Here is a 17,230-nt window from a genome sequence, read left to right as displayed (position 1 = left end):
AAACGCGGGCAAGCGAGGGCCAGAAGCAAGTACTGAGCACAAGAGACCACTTGCGCTCTCTGAGAAGTCTCTTAAGATAAAGCAAACCTTTCCCTTCCTCCCTCAAGGGCTTGTTCGGGAACGCTGCGGCCCCGCACCCGCCGCGAGGAGGAGCGGGATGAGCCTGGGCAGCCGCCCGCCGGCCCGCCATGGACAGGGCTGTCCGCGCCAGGGAGCCGCCGGGGGAGAGCCTGTGCCGGGAGGTAGGCGGGAATCCGGCGGGGAAGCGCTTTCCCCCGGGCCGAGCTCTCCATTCCGCCGCCGCCGCGGGTGGCCGCCTGCCGTCAAGCGCGCGGCCCGGCGGAGGGGCGGGGCTGGCGTAAAGCGCCGCAAAAGGTCGCGCGTCCCCGTCAGCGCTCGCGGCACACGCGCCGCGCGCGGCTCGCGCGCCGTGCCCAGTCCCGCGGGGCGGATGGCGCGGGCGGCGGGAGGCCGCGCGCTCCCGCGGGCAGCGCGGCCGCGCGCGTAGGGCCGCGGGCAGCGCCTCTCCCGCACCGCCTCTCCCGCACCGCTTCTCCCGCGCCCCCTCCGCGCCATGCTGGCCGCCGCCTGGCTGGGCAGGGGCTCCTGGGGGCTCCTGCGCGGCGCGGCGCGGAGGCGGCCGGGCGGCGGCGGCGGCGGCGCGAGGCCTCTGGGCGGCCGGCCCGGTGCGGCGGCGGCGGCGGGGGGGGGGGGGGCGGCGTGGCTGGGGCATCTCGTGCCTGCCCGCGTGCGCGGGGCCCCCGCGGCTGCTGCGCGCGCCCGCCGCCGTCTGGCGCCTCCTCAGCGGCGGGGCCGCCCCGCCGGAGCCCCCCCGGGAGCAGAGCGCGGCGGAGCCCTGCGCGGAGCTGGTACGTGAGTGACACCGGGGACAGGGCACCGGGGCGGCCCGAGCGGGAGCACTCGTTCCCCCGGAGCGCGGCTAACAGGTGTCACACCCGAAAGTCGAAGTCAGACTTTTCCTTGGGGCTCTCGCGGCGGGGTGCTTTCCTGTTGAAGGCGAAGTTAATGTTTAGCAGGTCGAGGCCATGTGCCTTGCGCAAGCAGCAGGCTGCTTCCAAGAACTTTCCAGGCTTTCGGTCTAGTTCACCTGGAAAATTATTTGTTGTGATTAACTGTTATGTGCCAAGATGGGGTTCGCATTCCTGCCCTGAAGATTTTCCCTTTCTTGCTTTACAGTATGAAAACCCCTGGACCATCCCAAATATCCTGTCCATGGCGAGAATGGGTCTGGCGCCAGTTTTAGGTTATTTGATTGTTGAAGAGAATTTCAGCGTTGCGCTTGGTGTCTTTGTCCTGGCTGGCGTGACGGACCTGGTACGTCTGCATCAGTTTGGAAAGGCATTGGGGACAGTGGGCTCACGGTGATCCCGTGGACATGCACTGGAGCTTAGACTCCACCGTAGAGTGGAAATGGATAAAACAGATTCATTTTTATAGTTGTTGATTTCTAGGAATGCTGTATATGTCTTTTGTGGTGTTGCAAATGGAATTTGCAGGTGCCTAAAGGGGACTTAATGCTAATGGAGGAAAGAGGGAGCTCAGAGCTCCCTGACCAGCCCCAGATGGGCATTGGCCACTCAGTGCTTGTGCGTCTGGTGGTTGTTTTTGTGATACAAGTGTCAGCTAAGAGGTATCACATTTTATCATAGTTAAACTCGCCGTTTTACCTGCTGTTATACATTAAATATCTCTGTAACAGTAGCGTGCATGAGCAATTTTGGTTTTAACAGAGAGCTATTGAATTTTGGTTTTCCTAGCTGGATGGATTTATTGCACGGAACTGGGCTAATCAGAAGTCAGCACTGGGAAGTGCTCTCGATCCCCTGGCGGATAAAATTCTCATCAGCGTGCTCTACGTGAGCCTAACGTGTGCAAACCTTATCCCAGGTGAGGAAATGGCAGTTGTGTGTACTAGGTGAGGGGAAGAAGGTCAATTTATGTGTAGCAACATTTCTTGTGTTTCCAGAAGGAAAACTGTGTATCTCTTGGAACTCTTACCTTGCCAGTCGCTCTTTGCTCCTATTAAATACTTTCCAAAGGACCCTACAGGAAGCAACTGCTGCTGCCTTCTTAAACAACTGGCATGTACTGCCGTTTTTAAATGCACTTTCTTTAAAGCAAAAATAGTTAGTAGCTATATAAAATTGTTTTTCATGGACTGGGTTGTTTTAAGACTTCAGCTTAAACCCTTTCAGGAGTTGTGTTAAACATCCTCAGTGACGCGTAGAACTCATTCAGGAGAATTTGGGAGGGGTTCTTTTGTCTTCAAATTTTCTGCTCCTTTGGTTGTGTTGTACTTTTAATCACGGACACAATTTTTCACTGGCTGGTGTTGGCTTGATCTTCCAGTTCCACTGACTTCCATGATTATCCTGCGGGATGCAGCGCTCATTGCTGCCGTTTTTTACGTGCGATACAAAACTCTTTCTCCACCGGTGAGTGCACAGCATTAAAAACATGGAATCATGACAAAAAAATGAATTCATGAGCTTTTAGCAAAGTTGTGGCCAAGAGATTTTTTGTCTTGAGACTTGATGGTTACAGGATGTAATGCTTGTTCTTTGCCAGATAGATTTCTGAGCAGGGCAGTGTTTCATGAAATACGTTTTCTAAAGATAAGTCAGAGCTGCTGATAACTTTTTTCCTGTGTTTAATGTGTAATAAATCTCACAACAGAGCAGTGCAGCTCTTTAGTGCTACAGTTGCCTTGTCTGTATCATGTGAACAGGTATATCAAATTGAATGTACGAGGATTGCATTTTTTTTCCCTCTTTTCTCCCCCAACAGAGAACACTGAGTAGGTATTTTAACCCCTGTTACGCTACTGCACAATTAAAACCAACATTCATTAGCAAGGTAAGAGCAGTAACTCATTACAAAAGATAACTGCTCGGTACTTGGGGTGTTGTGTGGTTTGGAGGGTGGGGATAATTTACCACTACTGCTGAGTACAGTTTGGAATTATTGCAACTAATTTGGAGGCAATTTACATAGGTCCTGAAAGGTTTTTCAGCTGTGCTCTGTCAAAGCACGTGCTAATTTTGAGGGTGTAAAATGCTTCATTAAAGGAAATTTTAAAACAAATTTTCTTTATTTAGACTAATCCTTAAAGCGGTAATAAAAGTGTGTGTTGGTATTCCTTGCACTGTGCTTCTTCATGTTGCTCACAATTCCTATTTTGCTTTTTTCAGATGAACACAGCTGTTCAGCTGATTTTGGTGGCAGCTTCTTTAGCAGCTCCTGTTTTCAATTATGTGGACAGCATATATCTGCAGACATTATGGTAACTAATATCTTAATTTTTTTCCCCAGATAACATAATGTGCTCCTAAAGAAACTGGTAATTGAGATTAATTTGTGTGGAACAAAAATAAGCCCATATGCCTGAATCTTTACACCTTTAGTCTTAAATGACACCAGAATTAGATATTTATTGGTACTTAATTTACTGTACAAGCAAAAAGTGGTCACATGAAACTAGTTAAGATCCAGGAATAATAGCTTAGAAATAAGTCTTTGGGATAGACATGGTACACAGTCAAAACATAAATTAGATCAATGGAGAAGAAAGGAGTAAGAAGAAAGGCTGTGTGGAATCCTCATTTGTTCATGCCATAAGTGTCCCTGAAAAAGCAACCTTGGGATCAGTAAAAATAGCCATTCTTATTTTTGCTTTATTCTGTACCTACTGTCTCAAAATCCAGCTTTCTGCAGCCTCTTTGAAAAGCACGTGGAGAAATGGTGATTCCTGCTAGACTCTAGGAAGGAAGGGGAGGGATGGAGTGAGAACAGGCATACAGGAGCTTGCCTCCTTAACTAATGCTGTTCCTTTCACTGTCTCGGGTGATCTGAGCTGAACTGCAGCTGGCTGCAGGTGTTACAAGTGCAGTTATTTTTCCTGAGCTGTTAGGTAAGAGTTCAGAACAAAGAGCTCTGAACAGCAGATGCCAGAATTACTTAGTAACCAAAAGCAGTGCAAAATCCAGTGTTACTTGTCTTCTAGGGAAAAAAAACCCAACCAAACCAAATAAACCAAAACCACCAACCCAAACCAGGAAGTGTTTAAGGAATTAGGAATGAACCTTGATGTTAACAGTCTGTGGTTTTTCATCCTGGTGGTAAAACAAGATCTAGAATTGCATCTGCGTGTCATTCACCAGATGCAATTGTGAATACTCTCAGAAACTCCCTGGCAGAGTGCCCAGGGAGGGCAGTGGGGAACAGAGGGGCAGTCAGGGCTGTAGCAGTGACTCCCACCTCAAGGGTGGTGTCAGCTTTTCACACAGATGAGCACTGCTAATTTAGGAGTAACTGTGGTCTGGGAAGGAAACAAAAGGTGCTGAAGCAAGAACTTGTCCTTTAGCTTTGGAACTTGGTGAAAATGGTGAGTTCAAGTTTTGAGTGGTTTGAATGCTCTCTGTTCACACTATCAGGGAATAGTTTGTTATATCTGCCAGTTCTCAAGCTGGTAAAAGTTATGTAGGCAGCGATTGCTGAATCTTTTGTTTTCTCTAAAGCAAGTGCTAGTGTGGTGAAAATATGTCCTAGTATGCAGTTACATTGAAGCATGCTGCTTACCACTGGATGGCAGATCCTTTGTTCATCTAATCCTCCCCTTAACACTGAATTTCTGCACATAAACTGTAAGCTGCATTTTTGTGGAGCATGGTTCTTGACTGTGTAGTTAAAAACAAATGCTAAAAAAAACCCCAAACTACTTTTTATATTGTCTATAGACCCACATGACTTACTGGAACTCTCTTCCCCAAAGGTGCATCACAGCTTTCACAACGGTGACATCTGCCTACAGCTATTACCACTACGGCAGAAAAACTGTCCAGGTGATCAAGAACAAGTGAAGTGGTGCAGGTGATAAAAAATGAAGTGTTCCTGGAAGGGCAGGAAGATGCTGTGCCCCCAGAGGTGGTGGTATTGCAGCTGAGTTTTGGATCAAAGCACTCTTTGTTCTTCTGCTTAAACCATGGCATCACAGTGAAGTGAAATTTGAACATGTACTGTGTATATATGTAGAGAGAGACTTTTCAATGTATTTTTAATTTCTTTAAAAATGAGGTTGTTTACAAAAACAAATAAATAACATTCTTAAAAACACGGGCTACTTGTTGCTGCCATGTGCATTCTGAGTAATTTTATGCTGTTTTTGAAGTCAAGACACGCACTTGGCACCAGATTTGTTCTGCTGTATTCATGCAAGGCCCTGCATACGCTGAGATCTGAGAAGAAAAAGCAACTACAAGAACAAATTTGTCTTTGTACCTCAACCTAAGTTAGTAAACCAGCACTGCTCATAGAACTTGATGACATGTCTCAGGTTGCAGCAGAAGAAAGCACATCATCGAGGGACAGAAATTCAAACCAGAGAGAGATTTTACATTATGTTCCATTGTCATATGGATAAGCCATGAAGAGTTCCTACCCTGCTCCCTTTTCTTTTAAAATATGAGCAATGGTGAACTGTACCCAGATGGATCTAAGTTTCTCATCCTATGTATTCATTCCTAGTGATTGAAAGAAACTCCTGTATCTCCAGATTCTTTAAAGCTTCTAAAGATGTTGTTTAATCCAAATACCACTGGCTAAAGAGGACATTTAAAATACTGTCCAAATGAATGGAGACAGTGGAAGAAACTTTTAGATGTGTTTACTCTTGATTCTTCCTGTACTTCCAGCTTCAAGAGGTGCTCTGTGCTGCCCCCCACGCAAGGACAGCTTGTTCTTTGCCTGTTCTCTACCTACAGAACAGAAGAGAGAACAAGGCAGAACAGGTCAAGTTGATCATAAACTCATGTTTTCTCTTTCTGACAACGTGATTTTTCTTTTATGTCATAAAAAAGAGTGCAGCTGTGAAGGGTTTAAATGATTGAAATCGGGAGGTAAGTAATACCACTGTAGTATTAGCAGAAGAAAACTCTGTAGGCACCTCTTTTGAGAGCCCACAGTCTCTTTTGTGACAGAATCTGTTTGTATATGCAGAGCGTTTTAATGGTTTTTTTTATATTGAAATTAGTATCAAATAGTGCACAGAGAAAACACTTGATCTTTATTAGTTCCTTTGTTTTAACTGGCCCGTGTTTTGTGGTCAACTCTGGATCTTTCAGCAAAGGATAGAGGGCCGAGCCTGTGGAAGTTTCCTTAAAATACATGAGTAGTGGAATGGAGTATTTTTCGTGAAAAAACAGCTCGAAAAGCGGAGATTTATTGCACCCAGTCAGGTGATTGCTGTTGGGTTCTGATTAATGTAGTTGGGGCTTGGCTGGGAGGTGTTTCTTTACTTCTTCAACCAGACACCTTTCACCTATTCCATGAAATCGCCGGGGACCGTTCAGCGCGTCCGAGGTTCAGCGTACACTGACTCGGTGGTACGTGCCCGCAGATCTGCCTTCGATAAACTGCGTGTGGCTGCTGGGGCCGGTGCTCTCCGCGCTGCCGGGAGCGGGGTTGGGTGGCCACGAGCGGGGCTGGGTGGCCACAAGCGGGGTTGGGTGGCCACAGCCGGTCCGCTGGGAGCACGATCCCGCTCATCCCTGCGGGAAGGCGCCGCGCGCTGCGGCGGGGACTGTCCCCGCGCGGCCGCCGTACCCCGGACACGCCCTGGCCGCGATGGCGGCGCCCGAGCCGCCGCCGCCGCCCGAGGGCTCCAGGCCGCTGAGCGCGCTGCTGAGCGGCATCGCCCAGGCCGCCTTCCACGGCAACGCCGACATCACCGAGGAGCTGCTGCGCGGCCAGCTCTACCCCGAGGCGCCGCCGGAGGAGTTCCGCGCTCTGCGCGCCAAGATGGGCGGCCTCCTCCAGGTACCGCGGCGCAGGCCCGGGGCGCTGCGGGGGGAAGGGGCCGCGGTCTGGGGGAAGCCGCTCCATCGGCCTTCCTCCCGCCGGGCGTCCGGCATCCCCTGCTCGGCGGGGCTCTGCGTGCCGCCGCAGCCGCGGGTGCTGCTGGAGCAGGACCCCGAGCACTGCCCTGCCCTGCCCTGCCCTGCCCTGCCCGGTCCGGTCCGGTCCGGTCCGGTCCGCGGTGACACCTCCGGCTCCATCCCCGAGCGGGCATAGCCCGGTGCGGGGAACGGGCGGGACAGGACCCGAGGGAATGGCCTGAAGCTGAGTCAGGAAACGTTTAGGTTGGATATCAGGAGAAAGTTTTTCACCCAGAGGGTGGCTGGGCACTGGAACAGGCTCCCTAGGGCAGTGGTCACAGCACCAAGCCTGAGAGAGTTCAGGAAGCGTTTGGACAATGCTCTCAGGCACAGGGTGTGACCCTTGGGGTGTTTTGTGCAAGGCCAGGAGCTGGACTCGATGATCCTTGTGGTTCTCTTCCAGCTCATCTCATTCTGTTATTCTGTGCCTCGGGCTCTCTGGCCACTCCTCCGGAGCAGGAGCAGGGGGAAAGGCGACCTGGAAATAAGTGCCTATTACATTCTGAGAAGAACTGCAGTTTTCTTGTAAAAAATTAGTGTTTTGGGGAAAGCACAACTAATGATGAAGCAAGCCATTTTACTTAATCAACAGATTTTGCTTTATGTGTAAGGGAGAAGATATTTTTCCCCGTAATGGAGCTTTTTGGTCGCTTTTCTTCACAGTGAAAAGCGTAGTGTAGCTCCCGGCAGCTCCATGTGGCTCAGGGAGCCTCCAGGTATTAAAACCTTGGATGGCCACTGCCACCTTGTGGGTGAACCCAAGGCTGTTTGACCAGATTTATAAATCTGGTCGGTAGTTTTAAATATAATTGAGAGATTCGGAATTTGATGAGGATGATCTCACTCGCTTTCTGCTTTTATGAAGATTCTGTTGTTTATTTAATGATCAGATTCATATGATGCCCTGAAAAGCCTGCAATGAAAGCTGAATCACAAAGACTGATTCCTGTAGGGCTCTCTGGTTTTGTCTGTGGGCTTTTTTCTTTCCCTCCTCTCAAATACAACTTTCATTCAAGCACCATTGAGATGTCACACGCTGGATATGATGTTAATTCAGGCCCCACAAGACACAAGGGGATTGAAGTTTTGTGGGCATTCACCCATTGTTGTACAACAGGCAGAGAGCTTAGGAGGATGAGGTTCTGTTGAGGAGAGGGCATCACGTTCTCTGTGTGCTGCTTTAGCAGCCAAAACTGGCAGCAGTTGTGGTCTTTGAGGTCACTCACACCTTCCAACATAAATTAACATCTCACTGTTGTCAGGGAGTGTCTCGTGGTCTCCATGGCTGCCTTTCATCTCCTGATGGGAGAAATTTCTGTGAAATACCTCAAGTTTGTGTAGTGCAGCTTTACAGCTGGAGTTTTGGGCTAAGCAATGCATAAACTGCTTTGTGCAGGTGCAGCTTCATGTCGAGTGTGTGTGGATTTTGGGGGGCTTACTTCTAGTGGGTAACCTAAAGGAAGTGATACCTAAGTTCCATGGATACTTTTAGGATCTCTGCTCTAGAGCATCCTTAAAGAACTGCTTGGCCTTCTGGTCATTCTGAGGTCCCTGTTTCCTTCACACCTGCCAGTTTTGGGGGGGAAAGTTTGATATTAGGACTGTGCTTTGGAAGTAGGGAGGCTTAAACTTGTCTTCCTGTTTTAGTATCTCCCTGACTTGAAACCTGGAGGGTTTTTGTGTCACACTGTATTTGCTGATAGCAGCAAACTTCAAAAGTGATCCTCTGTGCTTACAACATCTTGGTCTTTGGGCACACCTCTTGGGTGCTGGTGTCTCCTCGGCACCTGAAGAAGCAAAACTTACTGCCTGTTCCATTCCTTGTCAATTGCCATATTAATTTCTGAGCATATTTATTCCAGTTTTGATAATTAATTGTGAAAAATCTGCATTATTAAAATTACAAAAGCTGGGTAAAAATACGTCTTTGTTACCTTTTTGTGGTCTTATTTTTTTCCTTCCTCCTCTGGGTGGTGGAGGAAGGGGAGCAAACAGCAGGAAAGCAACAGAAAGTCTGGAAGCAGAGAGATTCATTGCCCTTGTGACTTAATTGCTGTAGTAGTTCATGTCTTCTAAGCAGTAAACACGGATCTGGACCATAAATCAGCCTCTTGCTGTCACTGGAGCTGAGCATAGAATCAGGTGAAGGACTTTCCAGTACATTTCTGCATTCCACCTGTGCAAAGCATGGAGATGAATGAGTGCCACAAAAGTCTATCATATTTACTGCAGCAATAAAATATTTACATTTTTTCCCCCTGGATTATGTAGAGAGTAATCCTGGGTTTATGTTTATAAAAGATGTCATTATGATCTACATCTTACAGCTGTTTCCTTTGTTGCCCGTCAATCTACTGAATATGCATGGATCAGCTGATCCTAAAATGCCAAATTTATTTTGTCATGAAATCATGTTTCTTTATTACATTTACTTAAAAAAAAAAATCTGATTTTTTTCTGTGGAATATCTTGGAAGGCAGAACAAAGCCCTAGGATGGCTGGCCCTGGAGAACCATGCAATTTCAATGTTGTTCTGTTAATTGTTTTTTGCCCTCTGCCTTCATCCTTCCCAGCCTTCTGTCCCTTAAGGCTGCAAAACATTGAGAAACCAGGGGAGATCAACTTTTACAAATTCTCACCCCCCAGCTTTTTTTGGGTTTTTCAAAGGTTATCTGGATTAAAACACCAAATATGTCTGCTTCTTACATAAGTTTAATTTACAGTATTAGACCGCTGGTGATAGTTGCTTTCCATGTGGAGTAATCCCACTGTTTTCCTTTTGGTGGCAGTAAGCTCTTGCATTTATTGAACGGGATCCTTTGCTGCTGGGTTTAAAGTGTCTTCCTTCACTCTTCTGCTTTGGAACAGACTTTACATAGGCTAAATAATAATAAAAAATTCAGCATGAGGAGTAGAAATATTTTATTATATTTGATTTATAAGTTGTTTTGGTTTGTTTGGGTTTTTTTTTTACAAGTACTGAGGAAGTTACCATCTGTAATAAATATCCTGGTATGTGAATGGTAAAATATTAATCAGACTATATAAATAGTATGTGGGAACCAAGGGCTTGATATGCAGCATATAAAGTGTGTTGTCCTTAAAGACTGTCACCCTCCTGCTAGGGTGTCACCCTCCTGCAGCCCTTGCCCTATGAAGGTGCTGTTGTGACTTCAAGAGGGGTTTCCAAAGCATTTTTACCCCTGTTTGAGAAGGAAGAGATTACTTGATCTTCAGCACAGGGATCTGCCCTTACAGGAAAAGTCAGAGTAGAAGAACAGTTGTAAGGTTCACTCGGCTGTGGAGGATAAAGGCCTTTGCATCTTCAGCAGGATTTCTGCTAGCAGGAACATTTCTGCTACCAATTTGTGCTAACTGGTGGGAAATAAATGACTTCTTGAATTTTCTAATAAAGGAAAAGAGTTGCCTTCTTCCCTCTCCTCGGATACCTTGTGATTCCTCAAATATTTGGGCTGGGTCGTGAACTGTGGAGCACTTTGCAGTTGTCCAAGCTTCTGGAAGGCTGAGAGTGAGAACAACTTCAGTCTGAAGACTGAGATAAAATAATTTTGGAAGAGCTAATAGGAGAGATTGCTTACTTTCTGCCACTTAGATTTGCAATTGTGCCTGTGTCTACTAACTAAAAAGATAATCTTGTAAGCAAGCTCATTCTTCTTGATTCAGGAAAAAGAAAACAAGTTCTGTGTCTCTGTAAGCTGCTTTGTCCAAAAATGTGTCCTATGTAGTGTTACACTTTTCACTCCATGAATGACTGGGCTTACTCTGAATAATTTTATTTGTTATTGGGCTAGGTGAAAGTGTATTAATAACTTTGCACAGAATTCTGGGAGGGAGTGAATGTCTATAGTGTTATAATAGGACATATATGAGAAAATTATTATTATCTGAATTGATGTTTGCCTGGAACAACTAAATAAAAATCCTAGCCTTTTTTTTTTTTTTTTAATTTAGCAAAACACCACTATTACATAGCTCACTAATCTGAACACAGCTCAGTTGCCAACTCCCTGGTGTCTGGTGTTGCAGCATACATTTTCTCTTATAAACTCTAATCCAACAGTTACTGCTTCTTTTTTTTCTTTTTTCCCCCATTTTCAGCACTGTCTTAGGAGGGTAGAAAATGTAATGTTTACTGGAACTAGCACCTACTGTATTGCAGTGGTGAAAATGTGCATGGGCACTATCCCAAAGCATTCTTACTGCTTTTAATGGGACTTACTTTAGCTTTTAGGTTGGTGTACTTGTGGTTGCTTCACGAGAGGACTGGCACAGCTGGCAGCTCACATAAAGTGGTGGGGGAAAACACTTGAGAACAATGAAGTGGAGAGGAAGGTTGGGTGCAGAACTCGACAGGGTTGAAGAACATTGCCAGGAGTGATAAGATCAGTGCTCCACTGCCTGGAGCAGCAATTTGTTGCTTAGGTATGTCAGCTAGAAGGAACAATGTACCTGCATCATTAGGGATTTTTTTAATGACTTTTTTGTGATTTCTCAAGTTGCAAAAGTTGGGGTTTGTGTTGTTAAAGCCTCTCACATTTGCAGTGTTGTTTTCACTGTGATTCCTGAGGAGATGTGTAGGAGGTGGTGTTATTGCTGGTGGCTGTGGGATTTGGAGGTGATGATCTCCATGAACTGGACCATTGTTTAAACAACAGGGTGTGAACAAGGAGTCTGTACATTACAAACCTCAACTACAACTGCAAATCCATCCTCAAGGCAGACAGAAACAGAAGGGCTCCCACCATTATGACGTGGTTCATGAGTGGTATTTTCTGTAACTCACATGTGAGGCAGAAAGGCCCGTTTCATTTGGGACTGTGAACTGCTGCTGTGCTGTAACTGTGCCACCTCCGTGGAAATGGCTTACCTGAAGTTTAATGGTTTACCTGACCTGACCTTTTGTGGTGCTTTTTTTTTTTTTTTTAAGGTTAGCTACGGAAAAGTGGTAAATTAAAAAAACGTCATCAAACCTGCGTCACTAATCTCTAATAGGTGTGGTAGACTCTGTATTGCCCAAACAACAAGTAAATCTCTCTCTCTTTCTCTCCCCTAATTACAATGTTGATTATATCTCTGCAAGCAGAGATCTGGTTGCTTTGTCCCAGTTGTGGAGGTTGGTGCTACCTATGTGTGTCTAGAGCAGGCAGGTCAGTACTGGCTCTTCTCGTGTATAATGTCTCTGCACTACCTCTTGATTTTAGAATGCCCTACTGTGTTTTAAATCTGCTAAATGCCGGTTAATGGAGTTCCAGAACAGCGTGCTACTGAGAAAGTTGGATTCCCTGGTGGTGGCAGTGCTTCATGTCCTGCTGATTTCCACTTTCCCATCCAAATGTGTGGTTTCGTTTTGTTGCATTTGTAGGACTTCTGCAAGTAAGTAGCATCTTCGCCAATACTGACAACATTTCTCAAACCCCCCCCCCCCCAAACCCTACATGTGTGATTACATAAGTTACACATACATATGTGTGTGTCTGTGATCAGCATATTCTGTATATACAGTCATGCACAGAAAGGGAAGTGCATTGATTATGCTGAAATTCATTAGTCCAACCTGATCCCCATGGTGTTTCTCTTGACCTTAACCAGAGTCTACTCTGATTGAAGAACAGGGAGTCAGATCTTGCCTTTGAAGATCATTATTTCAAATTAAATGCTTCTGCTGTACTTAATTAGTATTCATCAAACACATGCTGTATGGAATATATTTGAAAAGGGAGAAGGACTCCCTTAGGCTTCACATGTTGTCTCATGCCTTTATTTCAGTAACACTAAGGCTCCGTTCCCTATTCCCCAAAGTGTGTGGGAAATGCTGAAGAGGGTAGTGAAGTTCAGTGCCATCATCTCAGCACTGGTGATTTTCTGGACTACTATGAGTTGTCTTTCCTCTTTTAAATGTGAACTCTGAAAAGGGGAGAACTTGAGTTGTCTCATCTTCAATTTGATACATAGAAAAAGACTAAAAGGAAAGGAAAGACTTCATGAAGAAATTACATTCTTTATTATATGATACTCTAAAAATGGTGTCTCTTACAACTGGTGGGAAGGAAGATTAGTTCTTGCTTGCTCCAGGAGCCAACTGATGTTGTCAGTGAAGTAAAAATATTAATTTCAGCCTTACTGATCTCATGAGGCTGCCACACAGCTGAGCAGATAAGAGACTTCCTTCCTTCCTTCCTTCCTTCCTTCCTTCCTTCCTTCCTTCCTTCCTTCCTTCCTTCCTTCCTTCCTTCCTTCCTTCCTTCCTTCCTTCCTTCCTTCCTTCCTTCCTTCCTTCCTTCCTCCCTCCCTCCCTCCCTCCCTCCCTTCCTTCCTTCTTTCTGTCTCAACAGAAAGAGTGGTTAACACATGGAATAACACCCTATCAAAGATGCAGGAGCTGTGGTACACACTTGAGCCAGGGAAGTTCACAGCTAGTGTATGAAAAGGAAATTTGGATGGCACTTACAACTCAACCTTTTTACAAGCTGAACATCTGAAATTTTTCATTCCTTGTAACACTTAGCTACAATCTTGGCATGATGTAATTTCAATTTTTGACTGTGCTAGTATGTAGCAACTGAATGCAGTATATCCAACAACTTATGAAAAAGAAAAAAATGCAGACAAAGACCAAAAATTTAGTATGGTATGGCTAGAATCTACTTGTGTGGTTAGAGTTATTCCATTTTGAAGCTTGTGCTCTGGATTTCTTCCAGTCTGGTGACCAAATATGATGGAGCCTGAATTCTTCAATGTTTGGATGACATTTGTTTTTAACATAGTTTATTTAATTAAAAAGAAAAGAGAGCTTTAGTGGCACAAAATACCAGGCACTGCAATTGTTGCATGAAGTCTTTTTTTCCTTGATGTTCTAGTCCTTAAAGCCAGTGGGACAGAAGTTGTCAGGTAAGAACATCTGACAGCTTGAGCTGCTGAATGGCTCCTGTGTGTTTCCCCAGTAGCCTCCCTGGGTAGGCAGGATTAGCTGCAGCTTCCTTGGAGTCCTCCAAGGTCATCCATGGAGGATGATTTATTTTATAACAAGGAGAATTAAGTGACTTTATTTAAATGCAGGGCCTAAAATACCTAATTTTTAATTGTATAGTTTTCATTATAAATGTATGCTTTTAGACTATGACTTTTTTAAAAAAGGATTTAATTTTTGCAGTAAGTAAGAACTGAATGGAGCACTGATGGCCTCCATTGTGAAAGATTAAGGGTTCATTATTAGGAAAACCAAAGTGGCTTGGTTGGTTTGTGGGCTTTGGTTGGTTGGTTGGTTTTTGTTGGGTTTGTTTTGTTTTGGCAGTGGGGGGATTTGTTTGTTTGTTTTGAGGGGAAGGCATTTTTGTTTTGTGTTCTGAATACCTGAAGCTTAAGCGCAGTAGTTTTCCATAACTGTGTACCATTGTATTTACTAGTCATGTACGAGGAAACCAAATCTTCCTGTACTTTCTTTATCCACCCAATGATTTAAAAACTGGACTGTTTGAACAAAGTAAGTGGGACTTGCCTTTTACTTTGTTTTCAGTGCATGACCACCTGGTTCTGGCTGATAGCCCAAGATCTAATTCAGAGTATTCTTTTATAAAGTTGATAGTTTTAGCATTGTGTAGCAAGCCTGGGACTCGTTCTCAGTTCCCAGTGGAGTTCAGTATCTGTTTATCTGCTGTGCTTGAGGACTGCAAGTTTCATTTCTAAAGGTGACAGTGATCTTGGAATTCATGGTTTTTTATCCCTCTAATTCTTTGGCCTATTCTACATTTACCTCTTTACAATGCTGGTTTATATTGATTTCATGCAAGTAAAAATAGACTGCAACAATCTCATGAAAACAAGTCATAAAATATACTATTCAGAGAAAATGTGAAATAATAGCCAACTTGTCCAAAGAGTTCTTAGCTTTAAGTGTTTTTCTAACTACTTTAAAAATATTTTTGTAATCATGTCATTTTGCATATGTTAATATGTTTCCAAAAGCATGTTTTTTCACATCTCTCTCTCTTCCCTAACAATAAAAAGTGGCAATGCAAATATAGTTTGAGTGAATTCTGTGCGTTTCTTTCCAAATATGGTTAGATTTTTTTTCTGGTTGAGATGTTTTAGGATCTCTGCCAAAAGATTTCCACCTCGGCTTTGTGGGTAGTTTTTCCTTTCCTTTCTTCGCAGTCTCTCTGAACTGTGATGCCAGGATTATGAAATATGTTTTGAAGATACATGCAGACACTGAAGTAGTATCTGTGTGAAAGGCAAGTAATCAACAGACATTTTTCCTCCTTGTCTGACATTTACACACGGCTTTGTTGTCTCTCCTCAGACTGTCACGTCAGATGTGCTGTTCTCTCAGACTCTTTTTGCCATTTCTGGTTCAAGAGTAGTTTTTATTCTCTTCTGACAAGCAGTTTGTGTAAGTACCTTTTAGTTTTACACAGTCACACATGGCAGAAACATTTTATGCATTTGGACTACTTGTGATTCCGATTCCTTTTTTATTTTTTCATTTAGCTCAATTTTTACCTTTTTTTGAAGTGAGAAAAATATTTGTAACTCCCTTGTTCTGTCAAAGAAAAAATGGTACATTTATGATTTATATTTGCTTGGCAAGGAGAGTGGGTTTGTTCATTTTATGGCATGTCAGGAAATCTATAAAACTCTCATAATGAACAGAAAGCTCTAATGAAATTGTCCAGTTCATGTGGACAAATGGCAGGGAGTTTATTGAATATGAGTAGCCTCCAATTTGACTAAAAGACAAAGGAAAGCCACAGGAAAAATTAATTGAATTCTTTTTGATGCCATGGGTTGCAGTGTGTTGGAGCAATTGACTGCTGAAGTTTCTCACAGTTGAGGCCTGAAGATGTGAAATCTAAAAGCAGATTTTCAGCACCAAGCAGCCTTCACTGGCGGTGTCCCTGCAAGCTCTGCCAACCACAGTGGTGTGTGTGCAGCAAAGCATGTGGCCTGTGGAGGCACAGGGCTGTTGAGGAGTTCCTACAAGCTTGGGAAAACCTGATGGCTTGGCCAGCTCTACTGATAGATGACTTCAGCAGCCCAACCTGATGGAAAGAGAGAACCACCCTCTCTGGGATAATCAAAGCAGTCGTTAATATTTAGTGGGATTCTGTTGGAGAATGCTTTGGTTGATGTCTTAGCTGTTTCATCATGTGTTTAGCTTTTTCCCCCCCCAAATGTTAATTGCATTTAGTGCAAAGATAATTTTTGATACAGGGAATGGCACCTAAGTCTTTATGGGAAAGTGAGAGATGGTTTCTTCTGAGCTCACTGCTTTGGCCTTTGTTCCTGATCAGGTGATGTTTTCCAACAACAGGGATTTAGAGGGAGCTTTACAGTTGTGACTCCTATGCTGAAGAGTTTGACCTGCTGCTCCTTTCTCCTCACAAAGTCTCAGCTGTTCACAAGCCACCATGGCTGCTGCTGGTTTGGGGAACATGTTTTATGTTTCACTGAGCTGACAGGAGGGAAAACCATTTTCCCTGTGCTGAAAGGAAGCCCTGGTGGCTGGGATCCTGAGAATGGAAGCTTCCCTCTCACCTGTCAGCTCTGTCAGTGTGTAACATGAGTTGTCAAAATAGGTGATGAAGGACCAGATGGCAGAGCACTGTTGCTTGCTTCCTGTGGAGCAGTGTAGTCTGTAAGCTTGTCTCCTTTCCTTGCTGCTCTGGAACACGCCTGCAGGGTTATGGGCTGAGGCAGGGATGTGTTCCCAGCCTGGGCTGGGAGTGCAGAAATCCTTCTCCTTCCACGTAGGAAATGGGATTCCAGCTGCTGCTCAGAGTGGTCATAGCAGGCAATACACAACAGTGCTGGAAAAGAAGGAAAGCAGAGACTGGAGTCAGAATTTGGCTCTAAAAGGGAGTAGATGGCAACACTGGAGGGATGAGATGCAGGTAGTTCATGTTTTTCACTGCTGGGGCATCTCTGCTTTATGTCCAAATGCAAGCCAAGGGACAAATGAGCTGAGTTAACCATTAACTTTTAAGATGCAGACAATCAAGGTACTCTGAGTAAAAGTGGAAATTTAATTCACAATACTAACTCTGTTTCTGTGCTTGGTTCATAATAAAGCAAGTTTGTGCTGATTTCACTGACAGGATCACTGCTTGCAAAGCTCCAATAAGCTCTGCTAATGTCTGCACCATTACTGCACTCAGGGTAGGGCTACAACTTTTTTTTTCCCATGTCTTCAAAATGTGAACTGCTCCAACTGCTATTTTTAACTCTCCTAAGTGAAATGAGATTGAATATGAAGCAGT

At 44.7% G+C, this 17,230-nt stretch overlaps 2 protein-coding genes across 3 annotated transcripts in view; both read left to right on the top strand.

The window, feature by feature from the left end:
* The first annotated feature begins 440 nt into the window (after positions 1-440).
* On the top strand, positions 441-5,133 carry CRLS1 (cardiolipin synthase 1). The gene is given in 8 exon segments (XM_069009125.1): positions 441-712; positions 714-869; positions 1,198-1,335; positions 1,779-1,908; positions 2,371-2,456; positions 2,809-2,877; positions 3,213-3,304; positions 4,793-5,133. Coding segments are annotated over 8 exon segments (897 nt in total). The 5' UTR covers positions 441-574; the 3' UTR covers positions 4,881-5,133.
* A 1,476-nt stretch (positions 5,134-6,609) lies between these two features.
* Positions 6,610-17,230, top strand: part of COMMD1 (copper metabolism domain containing 1) — a 60,644-nt gene continuing 50,023 nt past the window's right edge. Inside the window, exon 1 of one of the 2 annotated variants that reach the window (XM_069009127.1) lies at positions 6,610-6,834. In XM_069009127.1, coding sequence (XP_068865228.1) covers positions 6,643-6,834 — 192 coding nt within the window. In that variant the 5' untranslated portion in view covers positions 6,610-6,642. The remainder of the gene's footprint in view (positions 6,835-17,230) is intronic. The other variant, XM_069009126.1, reaches the window with a different exon arrangement.

The sequence above is a fragment of the Aphelocoma coerulescens genome, chromosome 3, assembly GCF_041296385.1.
Source record: "Aphelocoma coerulescens isolate FSJ_1873_10779 chromosome 3, UR_Acoe_1.0, whole genome shotgun sequence".
Lineage (NCBI taxonomy): Eukaryota > Metazoa > Chordata > Aves > Passeriformes > Corvidae > Aphelocoma > Aphelocoma coerulescens.
Note: the sequence above shows the minus strand (reverse complement) of the source record. Positions and strands in the feature narration are given on the sequence as shown.